The following is a 21,447-nucleotide window of genomic DNA, read 5'->3' as shown; positions in this document are numbered from 1 at the left end:
TTTTTTTTTTTCTTTTTGCAACATGTTCCTTAGTTGAGAATTAGGAGAATACAATGTGTCATGAAGAAGACAAATCCAGTTGCCCAGAGATACTTGTCCTTCATCTTTTTTTTCTTGTAATGTGTAGTATGTATATAATTGGGTTGTTTGAAAAGATTCTTCCTGTTTTTCCTCCTTTCAGAAACATTAACCACTTCCCAGGAAATAACAGTTTATTAATCACAAACAAGATTTGTTGGGACTAATGGGTTAGAGATAGAATTCATTCATTTTAGATGGAGATTTGTTCTCATAGAGTCATAAGTGGAAAAATACTTACAGAAAACATCTGGTTCAGTTTTCTGATACGTGGATATCCGAAACAATTAGAGAGATTATTGTCTGATATGTATCTAGGTTATAAATTAAGCTAGATTGTAAATTCTTGGAGAACAGGACCATGTTTTACGCCCTATACCACGTACAGTGGCAAGCAGGTCGTCAGTGCATACACGCTTGTTGATTGGCGATTCCTTTCAACTTCAGTTTTTTTAAATGGATATCACACATATAGCTAGTAAAAAACTAAAGTAATTTAAAAGGGTGTACAGTGAAAAGAGTTTCCTCTTACTTCATACCCTTAATCTCCTTTCTTAGAACAGTTGCTATTAACAGTTAATTGCATGCCCTTCTAGAATTTTTTCATGTATACTTATGAATAAATATATATCCTTTGTATTTTTAAACAAAAATAAAACCTAATAAACTTGCTGTTCTGTACTTGCCTTTTTTTTCACAAAAGGATACATCTGGTAGAATTTCCCTTATCAGCACACTGAGGTGTACCTCATTACTCAAAGGCTGTGTAGTATTTCGTTGAATGGCTTTTCTATAATTTTAGCCTCTTAATGGATTTTGAGTTATTACAAACAAGGATGTGTTGAATATCCTGTGTAGTTATCTGTAAATGGTATGTGAATTTTAAATTTAGGTAGATATTACCAAATTTCTGGGTTGTTTTTTTTTTTTTTTTTTTTGGCAGCTGGCTGGTATTGGGATCTAAACCCTTGACCTTGGTGTTATAATGCTGTGCTCTAACCTCCTGAGCTAACTGGCCAGCCCCTATCAAATTTCTGAACCTCATTTTCTTAACCTCTGAAGTACTTCTAGGAGTGTCCACTGGGTTCTGGTTTTGGCTTGTAATAGCTAAAATTTAAAAAGCTCTTTTTATGGTGCTGGGTTGAGCACTTTATGAGTACATGTATGAACTCATTTAATCCTGATGATAACCCTATGCATTAGTTTCTTATTGCTGCTGTAACAAATTACCACAGATGTAGTGGCTTAAAACAACACAAATTTATTCTCTTATACTTCTGGAGCTCAGAAGTCCTAAAGTGGGTTGACAGGGCTGTTTTCCTTTTGGAGGCTCTAGACGAGAATCTATTTCTTTATGTTTTCTAGCTTCAACAGGCCACCTGCATTCCTTGGCCCTGTCATTCAGCTATGAAGCCAGCCGTGTAGCATCTTCCAATATCTCTGTCTCTCTCTGCTTCCCTGGTCACATCACCTTCTTTGTGTGTGGCCCGCCTGCCTCCCTTTTATAAGGACCCTTGTGATTACATTGGGTCCACCCAGATAATCCAACATAATCTCCCCATCTCAAGGCCCTTAACTCAATCATATCTGCAAAGTCCCTTTTGCCACATAAGACAGCATAATCATAGGTTCCAAGGATTAGGATGTGGACATCGTTTTGGGAGAGAGGGCAGTTCAGCCTCTCACACTCTATGAAGTATGTTGTTTGTAGATGAAGATGCTGAGGCACAGAGAGATGAAGTAACTGGCCTACATCAAGTTACAGTAAGTGGCAAAGGAGTGGAACACAGGCATCTGGCTCACAAATCCTTGCTGTTAATTATCTCACTCCTGTTGTCTCTGACTGAATCATTTAAACTTTCTAATTGGACTTCATTATGGTCAATAGTACCAGCCCAGCAACTCCTCATGGCTACCGTGAGGACCACAGGAACCATAGAGCTATGTAAGTGTATCATCATTTGTCATTATCAAAGTGTTCTCATTGAAGAACTCCTTTCTCATAGCAGTAAAGATTTATGAGTTAGGCACCAACTTTGTTTTTCTTTTCATTTCTATGCATTTGTGGGTTTTGAGCACTTTCAGTTTAGTACATAGGAATTATTCTAGCACCTTGTAGGCAGTGACTGTTCTGTATGGTTTCCTCAAATTCTGTTACCTAGAGTCCCCTAAGATTTGTTGCTTGTGATTTTAGTATTTAGTTTCTTTTGGAAAACCTAGAAGGACAGAAACCTCTTTCCTTTTAGAGATGAAAATTTTATCATTACCTTGTCATTTGAGTGTGTACTATAGGGTAAATGTGAGGAGAGACTGACTTTTGGTCTCAGAATTATAAAGTCACTGTGTCTTAAGTTGACACATTTGGCCTGCTAGCCAAGGATATTCACTAGTTCATCACATTTTTTGAGCATATATTATGTGCCAGGCACTTTCTAGGTTCCAGGTTAATTATACAAAGCTAATAAGATGTGGTCCATTCCTTCATAGAGCTTACTGTTCGAGTAGGGAAAGCAGATTTCTCATGTGGAAACACATAAAAAGACAGTTCAGATGCAGAAGTGAGTATTCTTAAGGAAGAGTGACTTGGAAGCCACTTTTGCAGGATGGTCAGAGAAGGTCTTATTGTAGAGGTGACTTTTAAGCAGAGACCTGATGCTTAATACTAGCTGGGGAAATAGACCTCCAGATAGAGAGACTGGGAAAACAGTGAAGATGGGATGACATGTTTGAGGTCCAAAAAGAATGCAGTATGGCTGGAGGGAGTTGGCAGAGAGTAGTAAGGAAAGAGGTGCTGAGGTAAGCAGGTGCTGGAGCATGTGATGCCTTGCAGGCCATAGAAATAAATGTGGATTTTATTTTAAGGGTAATGGCAAGCACCAGACCGCTTTAATGCTAGGAAGTCACATGACCTGATAGAATAACTGATTGCTCTTGACTTTAATGTGAAGACTAGATTGTAGTGATTGCAGAGAGACAGAAGAGATGGCAGGGAGACCACATAGGAGTCCATTGCAGAAAATGAAGTGAGAAGTGGCATAGATTTTGGTGTTATTGAGATGGGGAGATGGGGAAACTGATGAATTTGGGACGAAGTCTGGAGGTAAAACAGTTAGGAATGCTGATATATTGGGCAGAGGAGTGAGGGAGTAAGAGAACTTAGTGGTGACTCCTAGGTATTTGGTTTGCAAATAACACCTGCTTAGTACCCCAGATTTTACTGACTTAAATTGATAAAACTAAGTCTTTAAGATACTGCTTCATAACAATAAAGAGAGCTAAAATAGTCTCTGTTATCTAACATAGTGGTTTGAAACCAGGAGTGATTTTGCTCCCTCATGGGGCATTTGGCAATGTTTGGAGACATCTTTGGTTGTCACAACTGGGGAATGAGTGGGATATGCTACTGGCTAGTGGGTAGCGGCCAGGGTGCTGCTTAATACCTTACACAGAGCATGTGGCAGCCCCCTGCAAAAAGAATTATCTAGTACAAAAAGATCAGTAGTGCTGAGGTTGAGAAAATGATCCAACAGATGAAAATTTAGTCTGATAGGTGATTTGGATTCTAGTGAAGTGGAAAATATATGAGGGACAAAAAATTTAACGAAACACCAGTTTTTCCTCTCTTGGTTTTGTTCGCTCCTCAGAAGTAATCTCGTTGGTGAAACCAGTATTCTCTTTTGGCATATTTTGTAACCTCTCTAGTGAAATGTTTAGACTTTCTGGGTTGTATTTATTGATTATTCTAGACCCCATTGGAACTGTACTAGGAAAACCAAAGGACTTACAGATCCATTATTTAGAGCCCATAATAGATAAATGATCCACGCTACAAGTCAGCTACAATCTCTTGAAGCCAGAGGCAACACCCTTGGCAAATAACTCAAAGGTTAGAAGAATAAAGTTTCTAGCCATTAGAGTTCTTAGTGGAGGAAGGGGATAGTATTTTCCTGGCTGTTGGGTTTTGAGAGGGAGTCAGACATCTTGCCTTATCCGAATGTTTACCACTTGGGGGAAGAATGTGAAACACTACAAGGCATTGTTTTTCTTCATTCTTGTATTTTTTTTAACACCCCATACAAGCTTTTCCTTTTTTCACAACCACCCGGTTCTCCTCTTTGTCTCTTTTCTACGAACTTCCTATGACTGTTCTCTTTACAAGGGAGTGGATAGAGCAGGAGACTGACGAGAAAGTTTCACTTTCTTGCTGACTGACCCCTGACTGGAACGTAGGGGAGCCTAGGAGCTTTTCATGCCAAAGACTCCTGAAGTTAAGTCCTCTCATGCTGAACATGCAGGCTGGTAAGGAAGCCCAGTGACCCAAGAGTGGTCACCAAGAGGCTAGGAAAGTATCCACCTGGGGCAGGCTCTCCTTGACTCAGAAATAGCCCTGGGCCCTCTCTAAAATGGGAGTCCACGATGAGAGTCTTCTGTCCTTCCATTTACAGGAGTCACTGGTGGACGTCATCTCGCTGAGACCGTTCCTTTAAGAAGACCCATCACATTGCTTGGCTGCATCACTTGTTTACAGTCCCAGAATAGTGCAGCTGAAAATATGGGGACTTCGCTTGTTGTTTTTTAGGTTGGCTAAATGATTCTAGCGGGTTTCAGGAATGGAGAACAGCAGAGGATGTTTTCTTACTGTATGGGAATTCTTTACCACAAGCTGGCTGTGCTGGTCTGCTACATTTCTGTGCTGCATTTCTGTCTCAGTCTCGTCTGCTGTTGACCTCCTTGGCCCTGTCCTCTGCTTCCTGGTCTAGGGTAGCTTCTTGGGGCTTGCTCTTGCCAAGCCGTCTGTTTCAGATAGTCTGGCGGAAACCCCTCAGGACTTCATTTTGGTCAATGGGTCTTGAGCCAGAGGGATGATAATCTCCTAAATTCTTGGCTTTCCCATTTTTCTCTTTAAATGGCCGGACTGTTATAGAATAAAGTATAATATAAGTATAGTATACATTATAAACTAATTTTGGTGCTGTACCTGGTTAGCCCTTTGGCAAATTCTGGTCAAAACACGAATATATTTACTATTGGTTTCTTAGGAGGCTTTTTTAAAAAAAGTAACAAAAACATAGATCTGCTTAGGAGCTGTCTGTCAAAATCAAAAGCAATAGTTGGAGGAGTAGCAGAGCCTCCTTCCCCCACCACTGCCTTTTACTCACAGAAACCCAAGTAAAAGCCCCTTTTGTTCAGTGATGGTGGTGGTAGAGGGGAAGGCATTATATGGGATTTACTGGGAAACACAGGGTTGAAGATGACTCAGACAAGCAGAAAGATGAAAGAGCCCTTATTATGTGCCTTCAGTTTCTGCTCAGCATCTTGTGAGCTTTCTCTGCCTTGGGTTCATTCAGTTATAATAGACTCCTGGCATTTAACCTGGGAGGCTATTTTGTTTAGTACAGGGCTGTTTAAAAATTGACCTGTGTAAGCCATTGAAACCACTGTGAGTCAGCTTTTCAGGGAACCTATCTTTAACTGTTTTAAGTTACCTCCAGTTTGTGTGATTCTGTTATTGGTCTGTCAATGCCTTGAAGTGATTGATTTTTCTGGAGTTGGACAAGCATTTGGCTTTTTGAGCCAGGGTTGATATAATAGGGAGATTTCTCATTAAATTTATCTTATATGTTTTCCCTGTGAATGCATCTACTGCTGTGTCATCCTTGAATTTATCCTGGAGATTATGTAGCACTGAAGCACTTCTCATGGCTGGTTGAACTTTTCTGGGGAGTCTTGCCTGCTTTCAGAGGAGCTCCCATGAGATTATTTCTATGAGGTTGGAACTGCTAAATGCACTGAGCACATTTGATTGGTGATGGGAAATCAGAGGAAAGCTAGTGGACAGACCATGAGGATGGAAGAAAAACAAAGATGTAGAAAGTTCCAGATAAGAATTGGAAAGACCTATGGGAAGAGACACGGAGGGACTTTTGAAGGCAGGAAATGGCGGATGCTTCCTTGGAGGAGGATTTGTTCATTTTGTCCTTTCCAGTGCTTTTGGCCAGCAATTAAAAGGCTCTGTTTGACTGGTTTGTGTGGTCAGCTTGGTGTTGGCTGGAGTTATTGGGCAGAGATATATACCAGCCATATGTGAGCACCTGCCTTCTGGCTTAAGGATAATTTGACTTTCTGGTAGCTTCTGGAATTTTTTTTTGCCCTTTGGATTTCCTTCTACTTGAGATTGGATTATTGCTGTCTTTCCCAGGGAATTTGACTCTAGGTACTAGAATGCTTGAAAAGAACTGACAGATCCTGGTTCTGGCACATGGTAACAGACACTCCAGTTTCAAATTGAGGACAGTATAATCTCAAACAATCCAGCAGTCAAAGAATATTCCAGAAATTCCTCTACTTTCCAGCTCAATCCCTCTGTCTGGGGAATATATCGTCTACATGGTTATACTGTTCTATAATCTCTCATAACCCTTTCTTTCAAGGAGCTCAATACATTTACATAACAACAGTTATGAACGTTTATTGAATTGAGTATCAATTGTGTACTTTGTTAGTTTGGGTAATCTCTCTGTGGAAAAATGTTTTAAAATGAAAACTCAGGTTGAGTGGGTCTGGGGAGGGATGGCAGAGGCCTTCATTCCCTGGAAAACCCAGCTTTTTAGTGTTTGTCTCTGAGTAGAGGCTGTTTGAGGATCCCACAGTTCTTCCTGCACACCCTTTCTGGTCCTGGTGACCATGAGTTTAGTTTGTAGTTGATAGGTCATTGGGTGCACTATTGTTTTTTTCCCCATGTTTCAATAAACTCTGTTATTTAGATCTGGAATATTTGTCAGACAGACAACCTCCCTACATACCTCCTTCCCTTCTTTCTTTCTTTCTCTTCCTCTCTTTTCCCCTAACCCCACTCCTTTCATGAATGAAGAAATTAAATCTGCCACTGCCAGGGGAAAAGCTTCTTTCTAGAACTGTATATAAATGATTTTAGATCTATGTACTGTTTTGTATTGTTCACGGCATTTTTTTTTTTTTTTTTTTTTGGCTGCTGACCAGTAAGGGGATCTGAACCCTTGACCTTGGTGTTATAACACTGTGCTCTAACCAGCTAAGCTAACCAGCCAACTCTGTTCGTGACTTTTATTTTCCTTCCATTACCACAGAAAATTGAGTTTGCTACATTTTTTAAAAAAAGGTTGGCCTAAAAAAGGTTTTGCCTTATAGTACTTCCTTGAGTGCCATATTTAAAAGAGCAACCCGTCTCCACCCTGTCTGCTGATTTTCCTTCTTACCGCTTGCCACCATGACATAATATGTATTTTTAAAAATTTATTTTTTTTTATTGTACATGATTCTGGGGTACAGTTTGTTGTTTCAGTTCATGCATATATTGTCTAATGATCTACTCAGAATAGTTAGCATATCTATCACATAAACATTTATCTTTGTGGTTATAACATTAACATTCAAGATCCTCTTTTCCGGCTATGTTGAAATACACAATACAATATTGTTAGCTATTGTCACCCTAGAGCACCAGAACTTATTCTTCCTATCTAACTGTAACTTTGTAACTTTGTACCCTTCTGCCAAGCGTTCCCTGTCCCCAACTCTCGTCTCCTTTTCCCTACCTCTGGTAACCACTACACTACTCTTTATTTCTCTCTCTTTTTTTTTTCCTTTTATTTTTCTTGATTGACCCATGATAATTGTATATATTTGTGGAGTACAATATTGTTGCTTTGCCTCCCACGGATTTGTCATCCCTTTCCCCGTGGGTGACGGAGCCGCCAAAGATTACTCAAAGCCCATCTCTTTTGAGCAGTGAGAAGCCCCGAAAAGGGGTTAATCTGCCAGAACCCTCAAGATAGAGGCATTCCTTCCACTTGGGAAATTAACCACGAATTGGGGTTCTCTTCCCACATTTATTCTCCAGATCAGGAAGTTACAGGAAGAGAGCATAGGTGGGGTTTTTTCTAAGTACAGTTTAACAAATTTAACAATAAACATTTCATAATGCAATTTTCAAGAAGTTAAGTCGATCCTCCAACAAAAGCTTGATCTTAGCAAACATTCTCTTCTTACAGTAATTTCCCAGTATCTTTACATGTCAGTCAGTCACCTGTCTGTCTTTGAGCCAGCAACCTTGCTGTGTTGCAATTATTTATCTTACAACAGAGACTATATAGCCTGGGGAAAATTTCCTGTCCTTTGCAAGGTCAGTATTTGAAACTGCAAGGCTTTGGAAAACCAAGCCCTGTGAAGTACATTTGTTTTATGCATACTTCACACAATGTAATATTTGCATACATTGATACTGTGTGCAATGATCATTTCATGGTGCTTAATATATCTATCACCTCAAACATTTGTCACCTCTTTGTGTTGGGAGCATTCAGCATCATCTTGACTAGCTATTCAAAGATACACAGTACTTTGTTGCTGACTGTAGTCTCCCTATATTGCTATAGAATGCTAGATCTTATTCTTCCTATCTCACTATAATTTTGTATCCACTGATCACTCCGTCCATCTCCACCAACCACTTCCCCCCACTAGTTTCTTTTTTATTTTTATTTTTTAAAGATGACCGGTAAGGGGATCTTAACCCTTGACTTGGTGTTGTCAGCACCACACTCACCCAGTGAGCAACCGGCCATCCCTATATGGGATCTGAACCTGTGGCCTTGGTGTTATCAGCACCACACTCTCCCGAGTGAGCCACGGGCCGGCCCTCCCCCCACTAGTTTCTAATAACCACTATTCTACTTTCTACTTCTATGAGATTAACTTTTTTAGCTTCCATAAATGAATGAGAACATGTGGTATTTCTGTCTCTGTGCCTGGCTTATTTCATTTAATATAATTTTCTACAAGCTCAGCCATGTTGCTGCAAAAGGCAGAATTTCCATCTTCTTTTTATGGTTGAGTAGTATTCCACTGGGTATACATACCACATTTTTTTTTTTTTTAAAGATGACTGGTAAGGAGATCTTAACCCTTGACTTGGTGTTGTCAGCACCACGCTCTCCCAAGTGAGCCATGGGCCAGCCCCTTACATACCACATTTTCTTTATCTAATCATCAGTTGAAGGACATTTCGGTTGGTTCCAACTCTTGGCTATTGCGAATAGAGCCATGATAAACATGGGAGTGCAGGTGTCCCTTCAGCTTGTTGAGATATAAAATGTATTTTTAAAAATCAGGTCTATTGAGGTAGAATTTATGCCTGATATATAAACATTTTAAATGTGCAGTTCTATGAGTCTGACAGATGTATACACTTGTGTAACCACCACCACAATCAAGACATAGAACGTTTCTGCTACTTGAAAAAGTTCCCTTTTGTGTCTAGGAAATCAGTCCCCAGCAATCACTGATCTGTTTTCTATCACTACAGATTAAAGATTTGACTTTCTTAGACATTCATATAGAATCATATAGTATTGTTTTATGTCTGTCTTCTTTCACTCACTATAATGAGTGTTTTTAAAGTTCTTCCATGTTGTTGCATGTCTCAATAGTTCATTTCTTTTATCCGTTCACTTGATGATGGACATTTTGAGTATCATATATTTAAATATTTGAGTATTGTCTCTCTTTCCCCATTAGAATGTAAGTTCCAAAAGGGCATTGTTTTTTTTTTAATTAAAAAAACTTTTTTTATTATTGAGGTATAATTCACACAACATAGAATTAAACATTTTATTTATTTTTCTATTTTTTTTCTTTCTTAGTGGCAGGTAGTTATGGGAGGAAAAATTAACCATTTTAAGTGTATGGTTCAGTGGTATTTAGTACATTCACAATGTTGTGCTACCATGACCTCTATCTAGTTCTAAAATATTTTCACAGGGCAGTGATTTTGTCTTTTTAATACAACTTTTATTATTTTCTAATTGTAAAAATAACATAGACTCAGCATCTGAAAATACTGAAAATATAGAACTACAGAAAAGTATAAAATTTTACCATAATTTTATAGTGTAAGAAAGCTATTTTTATCTCAATCCTTTTCAATGTTGCGTTTACTTTTTAAAAGAACTTTATGGAGATATAATTCACATCCATGCAATTCACCCATTTAAAGTGTACAGTTTTAGTACACTTTTAGTACATTCACAGATATGTACAAACATCACCACAGTCGATTTTAGAACATTTTCATTTAGCAGTGTTTCCCCCAAACCCAACCCAGGCAGTGGTTTTTTACTCTTCTGTTGATTAGCATCTAAACTAGTGTTTAGCACATAGTAGTACTCAAATAATATTTGTTAAATAAATGAAATGTGTATCTTAGTCTATTTGTGCTCCTCTAACAAAATACTTGAGATTGGGTAATTTGTAAACAATAGAAATTTATTTCTCACTGTTCTGGAAGCTGGGAAGTTCAAGATCAAGGTGCCAGCAGGTTTGGTATCTGGTGAGTGCCCAGTCTCTGTTTCTAAGATGGTGCTTCTTCCAGAGGGGACACATCCTGTGTCCTTACATGGAAAAGGGACAAAAGGGAGTGAACCCACCCCCTCAAGTCCTTTTATCAAGACCTCCTAAGGGCCCTGGCTCTTTATACTGTCACATTGGTGATTAAGTTTCCACATGAATTTTGGAGGGGACACAAACATTCAAACCATAGTGTGAGCTAATGAGAATAAATCAGTTAATTCAGCAAACATTTAAGCTGTGCCATCTGTGTGCTGACATCTGAGGGAGATACAAAGCGACACTGAGACACAGAGCTTGCCCTTGGGGAGAGGACAATCTTGTGGTAATAGAAGACAAATATATAGAAATAAAGTGGATAATGTCAGAGTGGTATGGAGAGGATATTGTGGGAATTCAGGGGAGGGTGATGTTGCTGGAGGGGTTACTATTATTATTGACTTTAAAGAGTTGTATGCTATATTGTTACTTCACCAGGGCTCCTCTATCCCATTTCATATAGAATAGAGGGCTGGCTGGTTAGCTCACTTGATTAGAGTGTGGTGCTCTAGAATCAAGGGTTTAGATCTAAATCTGAGGTCAAGGTCTAAAGTGAAGGGTTTGGATCCCCATACCAGCCAGCTGCCAAAAAACCCACAAAAAACCAAAATACTAAATCGTGTAAGATAGAAATCAGGCCCATTAGTCTCCACCTCAGATACCAAAGGTCTCCCTATAAAGCTGTGTCATCTATTAAAATATTCAGCATAAACTATGAGAACAACATTTTAGTGGGTCTCTGGTGTAGTAATAATTCTTGGAATCATGTTATATTCTTTTAAATACTTTCCTATGCATAATATAAATTATGCAATGTGATAATAGCCTTTTTTAAATTGAAAAGATACATCCTTTCGAGGGAGGTAGTGGAAAGTATTGAGTAAGTATCCTCCTCGTTCAATTATCCCTGTTTCTTTAATGAGGCATTTTTAGGAAACCTTCCCTAAGGAGGGTTTTTACTTGGGATAAGGAATGAAATTCTGTGGTGGTGGTGAAGACTGTGGCTCAGGGGCGAACCAGAGCAGCTACAACAGTGATGTCAAGCAGCTCAACCCTTCTCTAGCATTTACTATGTCCATCCACTGTGCTAAGTGCCTGATGTATATTATCTCATTTAATTCTCACAGCAACCTTATGAAGTAGGTTGTGTAGTTATCCTCATTTTACAGATGAGAAAACTGAGGTCCAGAGAACTTAAATAACTTCTTCAGTTTTATTCTAAAGTCAGTGAATGGTAGGTTTAGGCTGGTTGAACCCTTAGTGGTGATATTACACTGTTCTCTCCCCCAGAGAGAATATAGCATCTAGACATTCTGTGCTGTGTTCATTCATTCATTTAACAAATATGTATCGATTTCCTATTATGTGTCAGGCACTATGCTAGGGATACAGTGATGAAAAACACAGACCAGACCCCTGCTAGCATGGAGTATGTTCTAGTTGGGAAGCTCAGAGTTGGAAAAAATGGGCAAATATTAACAGACATGGTGGGTGGCAGCAGAGGCTTTGAGCAAGACAGAGGTTCAGTAAATTGCCCATAGTGTGATTTGAACCTAGCTTTCTTGTCTTCTGTCTAGCTTGGTTTGTCTAGTGTAGCTTTTACTGCTAAGGATAGAACCTTTACCAGAGCTTAGATCTGTTTTCATAGCTGGCCAACATGGGTATACCATGCCACTTTAAAGGGGGACTGCATCTCCCATATGAAAGCTCCTTGGAAAAGTCCCTGGAGGATGATGTGGGTCTTGAGGATGACTCAGTATTTCCAATCTGTCCTCAGAATTCAGCTTTGCCTTGGAAAGCTTTTTATTCAGATATAAATGGAGAGCTGAACTGGGTGAGTTGCGTGTCGTCAAAGAAACTGACTCTTTTGAAAGCATTTGTTTGTGGATCATCTCTACATAGAAACAACCTCTTTCCTACCAGAGGGCAGGAGAGGAGCTGTAGGCAGTGTCTGTGAGGTGAAGTGTCAGAAGCACCCCTGGTAGTTATAAGACATGGGAGGGGAATTCCGGACCTTTCAAATACTGGAACACTTTCAGAACACTGGTGTGGAAAAAAGTGATCTTTGCCCTTGCCAAATGTGCTCCATGTGTTCGTGAGGCCACCCTTGTGACTTCAGTGGTCTTAGGAAAACATTTCATTGAGAAACTATTGTGTTTTTTCATGAAAGTCTATTTCACATACATGGATAAACAAAATATATACTCTTTAGGATAGAATGAAAGGAAATTTTTTGAACTTGCTTTGTTAGGGAAACGGGTTTTTTTTTTTTTTTTTGTCCTTTTTGTGACCGGTAAGGGGATTGCAACCCTTGGCTTGGTGTTGCCCGCACCGCGCTCAGCCAGTGGGCGCACCGGCCATCCCTATGTAGGATCCGAACCTGTGTGGTGGGAGCACCGCTGCGCTCCCAGCGTTGCACTCTCCCGAGTGCGCCACGCGTTCGGCCCGGGAAACAGGTTTAATAGAACTTTCTGGCAATAGAGGTTTGCTATTGGAATGGAACCTCCTTATCAGTTCGACTTTAAAAATAGATGGGCTAATGATCTGTTTGACATAGTTTAAGTAAAATTTTGTTTGACAGTTAGGCCATGGACTTAAATCATTGCCTGAAGCTCTTTTCAGTATGATGAAGGTGGCTCTGGAATTCTTAAGGGTCCTCTCACCTTCCACTTCTTCTTTCCTTCCCCTAGAAGAAAGAAAATGTTACCTAAGTTCTGCACCTGTGCTGGTTGAACATCAATAGGTCAGTGCTGGACACTAGATGAAGCTTGAGACATGTCTATTGACTGAATGAAGCAATCAAGTTCTACTTGCCTTTTGGGGTACTGGTCCCAGTTCTGATAAGAGCGAGAATATTGTTTGGTTTCTCTGGTTCTCTCTCTCTGAACTCAGCCAAAAATGGAATGAAAGCAAAATAAACCAGACACCAGCAAATAAAAGTCATTAATAGGAATTTAATTTGGGGAATAACTATCAAGTTAGGTTTAGCATCTCAGCAGAGATGTATACAATAATCATTTGTTGGCCCAGGGGTGGAATTTTTATAAGCATTCAGTTGAGATGGGAACAATCAAGCTTCCCATACCTCTGTGCATTACTTGGGGAAGGAGCTTGTATTAATCCATTTCTGTTTATAACAGGAATATCAGAAACTGGGTAATTGGTAAAGAAACAATATTTATTGCTTACAGTTTTGGAGGCTGGGAAGTCAAAGTCCAAAGGGAACATATCTGGTAAGAGCCTTGTTGGTGGGTACTGACTGTTCACTGCAATGCGTGGTGTCACATGGTGGGAATGGTGGAGCAGAGAGAGAGCCAACCCTTCACTCTTTCTCTTTTTAAAGTCCTCAGAGCCACACCCATGGCCACCATTAAACGTCAGTGGATTAATCTATTTACATGGGTGTGGTCCTCACAATCTAATCACCTTGTTGAGGTCCCACCTTTCAATTACCATAATAGGATTTCTCACCCTCAACAGTTACAGTGGGGATTAAGCTTCAATGAGTTTGGGGGGACATCCAATCTGCTGCAGAGCTGATTTGTGCCCTCAGTCACAGGGAACACCTTTGTAAAAATTTAGAAGACTGTATGATTGTAGTTGGAACAAATTAGATCCTTTTCATCCAAAGGGGCCAGAACTGAAAGGACCTTGGTGCTGAGCTACTTTACTTAGGAGTGTTTTCTGGTGTCTTTGTGGTTTAAGTTCTAGAGTGTGACTGTGCTCTGTTGAACTTTCCTCTTTCCAAGGCTCTTTACTTTAGTTCCTTTTCCATCTCTTGCTTTTCCCTCTCCAGGCCTCCTTGGAACAAAGCCCATGTGTGATCATTCTTCCTGGAATGATTCTCTGAGGGCTAAGAAGGGACAGTGTCTTCATTCCCTTTGCCTGCTTGGATTGACTGTGGAACACTTTTCACTACTATGAACTACTCTAAATTCTAAATTGGAACAATGGGGATCATTGAGTACTGTTATATTTCACTTTACAAACTCGGCTTGAAACTCTATATGAAGTAAGCTTTGTGGGTGAGATAGAAGGAGAGAGAGAGAAATAGGTAGGTGCTATTGGGTTTCTTAAAGAATAATATGATATTAGATAGTTACTAAGAGCCAGCTATAAAGCCAGTATTAATAATAAAACATTATTTTGATTAGAGGGAGAGGAAAGGAGTTATCTGAAGCAAGCAGTGAGAGCTTTCGTTTTTTGGTAGAGTCAGTTTAGATCTCACCACATTGCCGAACGGTCCCTGAATGAGCAACTTCTGAGCAATAAGCAGGTGCAAGTCCACTTGCTACTGCGGCTCACCTGGGTGCTTTCCCAGCAAGCTGGTCTTTAAATAGTAATGGCTTACATTTATCTGTGTTCCAGGCACTGTGCTATGTCCTTTACATGCTTTATCTTATTTAGTCTTCTCGGTATACCTAGGAGTTGTATAGTTATTATCTTGTTTCCCTGAGGCTTCAATAGTTAAGTAACTTTTCCAAGGCCACACAGAGGCAAAGCCAGGAGTGGAATTCGGGTGTTTCTGACTTGCCTGAGGCCTAAGAATCTAGCCAGCTCAGGGAGGGTGGAAGGCAGAAGTTGGGGAGGGGCAGCTGTGGTGTCACTCCTGCCTTCACTGTTGTGTAAGGGCCAAGGACCATTTCAAACATGTAAATGGGGGTGGGGTGGGGTGCGTGGCCATTTGGTAGGGCTCAGGTCAGGTAGCTTATTTCACTCCAGGAGTGGAGCAAAGTGGGGTCATTGATTGCAAACAGGCAGAATGAGTAGAGCAGAAGCTTTGTTCCCTTCTGGCTCCTTCCTTCCCTCAACAAAGGGAATCTTATTTTTCCTTTACTTTTGCCTTCCCTGACTGAAAACCAGTCTTGCTACCACCTAGGCCCAGGCTGTTCTCTCCTTTCTGGCTCAGGGGAAGATGCCCACAGGTTAAGGATGAATTAGTAGTAACAAAGAGCAAAATAACAGGAAAGGTGGAGGAAGGAAGAATGAAGCGTAGTTTCAGCTTGCCAGGCATTTTCTCATTTATCGGTTTATTTGATTAGCAACTACTACTTGGTCAAGGGAAGCAAAGATGGTTATATCCTCATTTTACCTGTGGAAAATGCAGTCAAGGCATGTTAAATGATTGTCCATGGCTTGTCAGTAGAAAAACCAGCCTAAGGCTTTGAGCTTCTCCTCCAGAGTTCTTTGCACTGGACTCACATGCATTTGCCCAACACATGAACACATGTGCTTAACATACCCTAGGACACCGCCTGCCAAAATAATATCCCCAGATGCTGACATGGAGTGTTTTATTTCTATCCCAAATGAGTTATTTGTTTACATAATGTGCATCATTTGGTGGGAACTTAATATGAATCCTGAGATATTTAATTTTGTATCTAAAGGCTCCCACATGCCCCTTTTCAGGTGCCCACTCTTAGGTATTTGGACAGCAGTTGTTGGTTGGTTTGTTAACAGATTCATGACAGTAGATTTCCATGGGGAAATAATCCTTAGGCCTAGCTTCCCACCCAAGGACTGCTTGAGAAAGTGGATGGCTCCTCCAGCCAGCCACCCTGACCTGATCTGACTCCTTGCTGGTAGAGATTCATGGAGCTTTTATTTTGTTTCTCTTGCTGGCCAGCTTAACAGCTTGGAACCAGGCTGGCCGAGTGACACAGGTCCAAATGGACTGTTCTGTGTAACTTCTTGTTTCTCTCAGTTGTCTGGTGGGTCAGTTAGCCCATCACCAGGTTTATCAAATGCTGCTGTGTTTCAGCCCTGCTGAAGGTGTATGGTGGGGAAAAGTGATTAAAGTACCTAGCAAGGTGCCTGGCATTCATTCATTTGTTCATTCAGTAACTAGATATTGAGCTCCTCTGTGCCAGGCTGTATCCTGAGTGCCGTGCATGTGGCTCTTAATACTGTAACAATGGTGATGTCATTAATAGAATAATGAGTGGTTTACCATCTTGATGAGGTTACAGGAAATAAGGCTTATCATATTTTCACTCATTGGTCTGTCTACATTTCTCTAACGGTTCTCTATCAAACAGCAGAATCTTGAGAATCAAAAAGGTGTTTTTTTCTCTGATGGCTGGAGGATACTTGGTGTAAATGTTCATCAGTCCTTTAGCTGGAATAGAAACAACCTATTTAGATTAGGAGCTTTGACCCTGGGGTTCTGTATCCTAAGAGTAGGAACCTTGAGCATCTGGAGTGCCAGTCTGGGATCTCATTGGCCCCAGATCTTTCTTCCTGGCCTGGCTTTTTATAAGGACTGCAGTGTTTTTTAAAACTGTTAGTGGTGGGGTTATGGGTGAGTGAAGTAATTCCCATGCCATAATATTCACCCTCTTAAAGCATACAATTCAGTGTTTTCAGTATATTTATAAAGTTGCCCAACACTTACCACTATCTAATTCTAGAACATTTTTATCACTCCAAATAGAAACCCTGTACCCATTAGCAGCCTCTCTCTATTCCCTGCCTACTTTCTGTCTTTATGAATTCACCTGTTCTGGAGGTTTAACATAAGTGGGAGTCATACAATGTGTGGCCCTTTGTGTCTGGCTTCTTTCACTTATGTTTTCAAGGTTCATTCATGTTGTAGCATGTATCAGTACTTCATTCCTTTTTTGTTTCCCAGAAGTGTAAAGCAAATATCATTTGGTAGTTACTTTAATTTCACACAAAAATGTTTTGACATTTCTACTTAAATATTATTAGATAACAATGACATTTTTATTATGTCTAGAGGGAAAATATTTGCACTTCGGCCTCTCCACTCGATAATTGGGGATGGAGGGTGTAAAACTGTTGCTTGTCCACTTCATAAGCATATTTGAGGTTTGGATTACTGATAAAAAATACTTTGGAAATATAAAACAAAATATTACGAAGCCTATAATTATAACTGTGCAAAATGTTTTAATGTCTTTAGAATAAGAGAAATGTAATTTTTTTCTTTTTCTTTTTCTTTTTTTTTAAATATCTTTGGTACTAAGACAAATGTGATATTTTACATGCTTTTCCCATTTTCCCAGTCTAAGGTTAGGTAAATGAAACTTACCTAAAAAGACTTACCTTAAAAGACTACCATGAATTGAAGGAAAATCTGCCATCATAATAATTTTTCCCCACTGAAAAACTAATGGAAATGGTTCAGGATACATTTTCCCATAGAATCTTTCAGATGTAATTTCCTTCAAATGCTAGTCTCATTCATTTTCTAGCCAATCATAACAAGTCAATAGGGAAATAGTATAGTTTTATAAAACCACTACTAGGTCAGTAGACATTACTTCAGTACAATGCACGTTATTTTCCAACAGTAGGAATATATAGTCTCACTGTAGCATTCTAAACCCCCTCTGAAGTTTAGCAAGCAAGGATTTAGGAAGACTATCAAAGAGGAACTGGTACAGTCACGACAAGAAACAATTAGGACACAAATATTTGCTGAACACTAATCCCTTATCAGATATATGATTTACAAATATTTTCTTCCATTCTGTGAGTTTTCTTCTGACTATCTTGATGGTGTTCTTTGCAATACAAAGTTTTAAATTTTGATCAAGTTTATGTTTTTTCTTTTGTTGCTTGGGCTTTTGGTGTCATATCTAAGAAACCATTGCTTAATCCAAGGTCACAAAGTTTAATTCCTATGTTTTCTTTTTAAAGTTTTAACTCTTTCATGACCACTAAGTTCTTTACTGACTAAGCCTTCAGGGGCTCCTCCTGTGGGGGGCTCTTTTCTTGGGGTTTCCTTTCCTTGCCACTTTGACAAGTCAATCAAAGACTTTGACCCTGGGAAACACTCATTCTTCTTGTAGGTATTCCTAGCTATTTTGCAGTTTCTATATTTCACTATCTTTTTTTTTTTTGAAGGTAACAAATGAAGAGGACTTTATTAGGAAATTGGATTGCAAACCTGATCAGCATCTGAAAGTGGTTTCCATTTTTGGAAATACAGGTGATGGAAAGTCTCATACCCTTAACCACACTTTCTTTTATGGCCGTGAAGTCTTTAAAACCTCCCCTGCCCAGGAGTCGTGCACCGTGGGAGTGTGGGCAGCCTATGACCCAGTCCACAAGGTAGCAGTGATAGACACGGAAGGGCTCTTGGGGGCTACGGTGAATCTAAGCCAGAGAACACGGCTGCTACTTAAGGTCCTGGCCATCTCAGACCTCGTCATCTATCGAACTCATGCAGACCGGCTGCATAATGACCTCTTCAAATTCCTTGGGGACGCCTCAGAAGCTTATCTGAAGCACTTCACCAAGGAGCTCAAGGCTACCACTGCCCGCTGTGGCCTGGATGTCCCCTTATCCACCCTGGGCCCTGCAGTTATCATTTTCCATGAGACTGTGCACACTCAACTACTGGGCTCTGGTGAGTACATGTGGTACTGCATCCCAGATTGACCGTTCTGGGTACAAGAAGGCGGCCATTAGGCTGCAATAGCTACTTGGTGATTGTGGATTGCCCAGAAAAATTTCTGCTGTGGTAAGACATAAGAAGTGTTTCAAGAAAGATGGAATGGTTAACCATAGCAAAATCTGCTGGTAGGTCAAGTGGGATAAGGATTGAGAATGGTCAATTGGCTTTGGCAATATAGAGGTCCTTGGTGATCTGGACAAGACCTGTTTTTCTGAGGTGATGGGGATGAAAGCTTGATCAGAATGAGATCAAGAGAGAATAGGAGAAGAATAAAGGTAGTAATATATTCAACTCTTTCGGAGTTCTATAAAGGGAAGTAGAACAATGAAGTGGTTGCTGGATGCTGATGTGGAATTTCAAAGAATTTTCCCTTCTTAAAATTTAAGATGTGAGATATCACAGATATTTGTGTACTGATGGGAATGATTTGTTAGAGAGGGCACAGTGCAGATGCGCCTGCATGTGAGAGAGGAACAATGGGGTGATGCCCAGGTAGAAGGGCGGGCCTTAGTTAGGAGCATGGACAGTCCATAACAACAAGAGGGAGAGTAGATGGATACGGTGGCAGGTACACACGTGGATGTGGTGTGTGTGTGTGGAAGTTATTGTTGTATTGTTTCTATTTTCTTAGAGAAATAAGCATGATCATTACCTGAGTGGAGGATGAAGGAGGAGGTACAACAGCAGTAACTAGATGCAGGGGGACAGTGGTATGGGCCCCTAAAACAATGACACTATTCACCTGTCCACTGTCAGCAAGTTTACTGAGTGCACATGTCATGTGCTGAGCACTGAGGCTCAGAGCTAAAAACAATTCCCACCCTTGAATAGCTAGCAGTCTAGTTGGAGAGACCACGTGGTATTCTGTTCTGTAGTATATGCAGGCTCTGAGTTGTGGGGGTGCAGAGGAGGGATTCTTTATACCTCCTACTGGAATCTAGGGAAGAGGAGGTACATTTGAACTCTGAGAGACTTGGCTAGATAGAGGAGGGAAGGAAGATGTTCTAGGAGGAGCAAACCTCTAGTGACTTCAAGGAGCAAGCTGTGTTCAGGGAACCTCAGGTGGTTCTGCAATAGTTTCCTAAATCCCATTCTAGCCCCCTTCAATGCATTCCGCACACAGCATCCAGAGTGATCTTTTCAAAAGCTTAACTTATAACTTAGATCATGTTGTACTCCTGCTTACAACCTGTCAATGGCTTTTGACTACATCAAAAATAAAATCCAAACTCCTAAATATGGTGTCCTCACTCTAACTCCTGCTGGTGTCTCTGACCTCCTTCTCTAGGTATCCCCCTTCTTTCTCCCCCACCCACTGAACGCTCCCCCTACCATGTGAATGCGTGTGCATGGCACACACACATGGATGTATACACTCACCCCACTAGGCGTACCAGCCCTTTCTCTGTTCCCACCTTTGTGTATGCTACTCTATATGCCTGGAGCACTCTTCCCCCAGCTAGCTGTGTGTCTCTCGGATTCAACTCAACTCTCACCCACTTAGAGCCTTTCCCAACTGCCTCCTGTCATGTGGTCCTTCCTATGCCCTAGTGATTACACTCGCATCGCATCACCCCGTCCATTTGTGTCAGGGCACCTGTCACTATCTGAAGCCATCCTGTATGTTTGCTTACTTGTTGTTGGTCTTTTCCCATTAGAATGGAAACTCCATGAAGGCTGGAACCTTGTCTGTCTTATTCACTGCTGAATCCATAGAGCCTGGATGAGTGCTTGACACCCAGTAGGCTCTCATCAGATGTTTGCTGAATGAATAAATGAAGAGGCTTAGTATGTCTGAAGCATAGCTTGGTTGGAAGGGAGTGGTGATAGAGATAGCGGGGATCAGATAATGGGTGGCCTTGATTCAGTTCTCAACTATGACAAGAGCCCCTTCAGGATCTTAAGCAGAGAGTTATATGATTGGATCTATATTTTCAAAAGATCCCCTGGCAGCCCATTGCAGGATGAATTAGAAGGATATGCTAGACGGCAGGAAGACCAGTCAGGAGGTTATCACAGTTCTCAGATGAGAAGTGGTGGGGACTGAGCTAGGGCTGTGGCAGTTGGAGGGAAGTGGACAGACAGGGCCATGAAGGAGGTTGAATTTGAAGGACCTGGGACCAGTTGATTCTGGAGGTATCAGTGACTCATGACCTATAGGAAGACAAGAAATCTAAATGTTCCAGAACGAAGGAAGAGACTCATTAGCAAGTGACTATGAAGTAAGGAGAGCAGGTGAGAAATGCTGACGTTAAGATGTCTCCTGTGATCAGTACTTTTATGCCACTTTGGATCTTTACACCATGGTGAGGAGAAGGTTTAATTGCCAGTTCAGGATTTTGAAATAATCAGCCCCTGAAAAGTTATTTATTGTACTTTTTGCTATGTGCCATATACTATGCTAGGTGTTTTTGAAATAAATGCTATCTTACTGTATCTTTGTTATTCAGCCTATAAATAGCAGCCCCTTTTACAGATGAAGCAACTGAACTCAGAGCTTCTTATGTTATGTACCCAAG

At 40.5% G+C, this 21,447-nt stretch overlaps 1 protein-coding gene across 4 annotated transcripts in view; it reads left to right on the top strand.

Annotated features, from left to right (window-relative positions):
- Positions 1-21,447, top strand: part of ZFYVE1 (zinc finger FYVE-type containing 1) — a 49,495-nt gene that overhangs the window by 4,036 nt on the left and 24,012 nt on the right. For all 4 annotated transcript variants that reach the window (XR_010022920.1, XM_063090406.1, XM_063090407.1 and 1 more), the window contains exon 3: positions 18,376-18,880. Coding sequence is in view for 3 of the 4 variants with exons in the window: in XM_063090406.1 (XP_062946476.1) it covers positions 18,376-18,880 (505 nt within the window). In the remaining variant the exon portion in view is untranslated. The remainder of the gene's footprint in view (positions 1-18,375; positions 18,881-21,447) is intronic.

Source organism: Cynocephalus volans, chromosome 3, assembly GCF_027409185.1.
Source record: "Cynocephalus volans isolate mCynVol1 chromosome 3, mCynVol1.pri, whole genome shotgun sequence".
In the NCBI taxonomy this organism is placed as follows: Eukaryota; Metazoa; Chordata; class Mammalia; order Dermoptera; family Cynocephalidae; genus Cynocephalus; species Cynocephalus volans.
The sequence above is the reverse complement of the archived record's forward strand: the minus strand, read 5'-3'. Positions and strand labels throughout refer to the sequence as shown.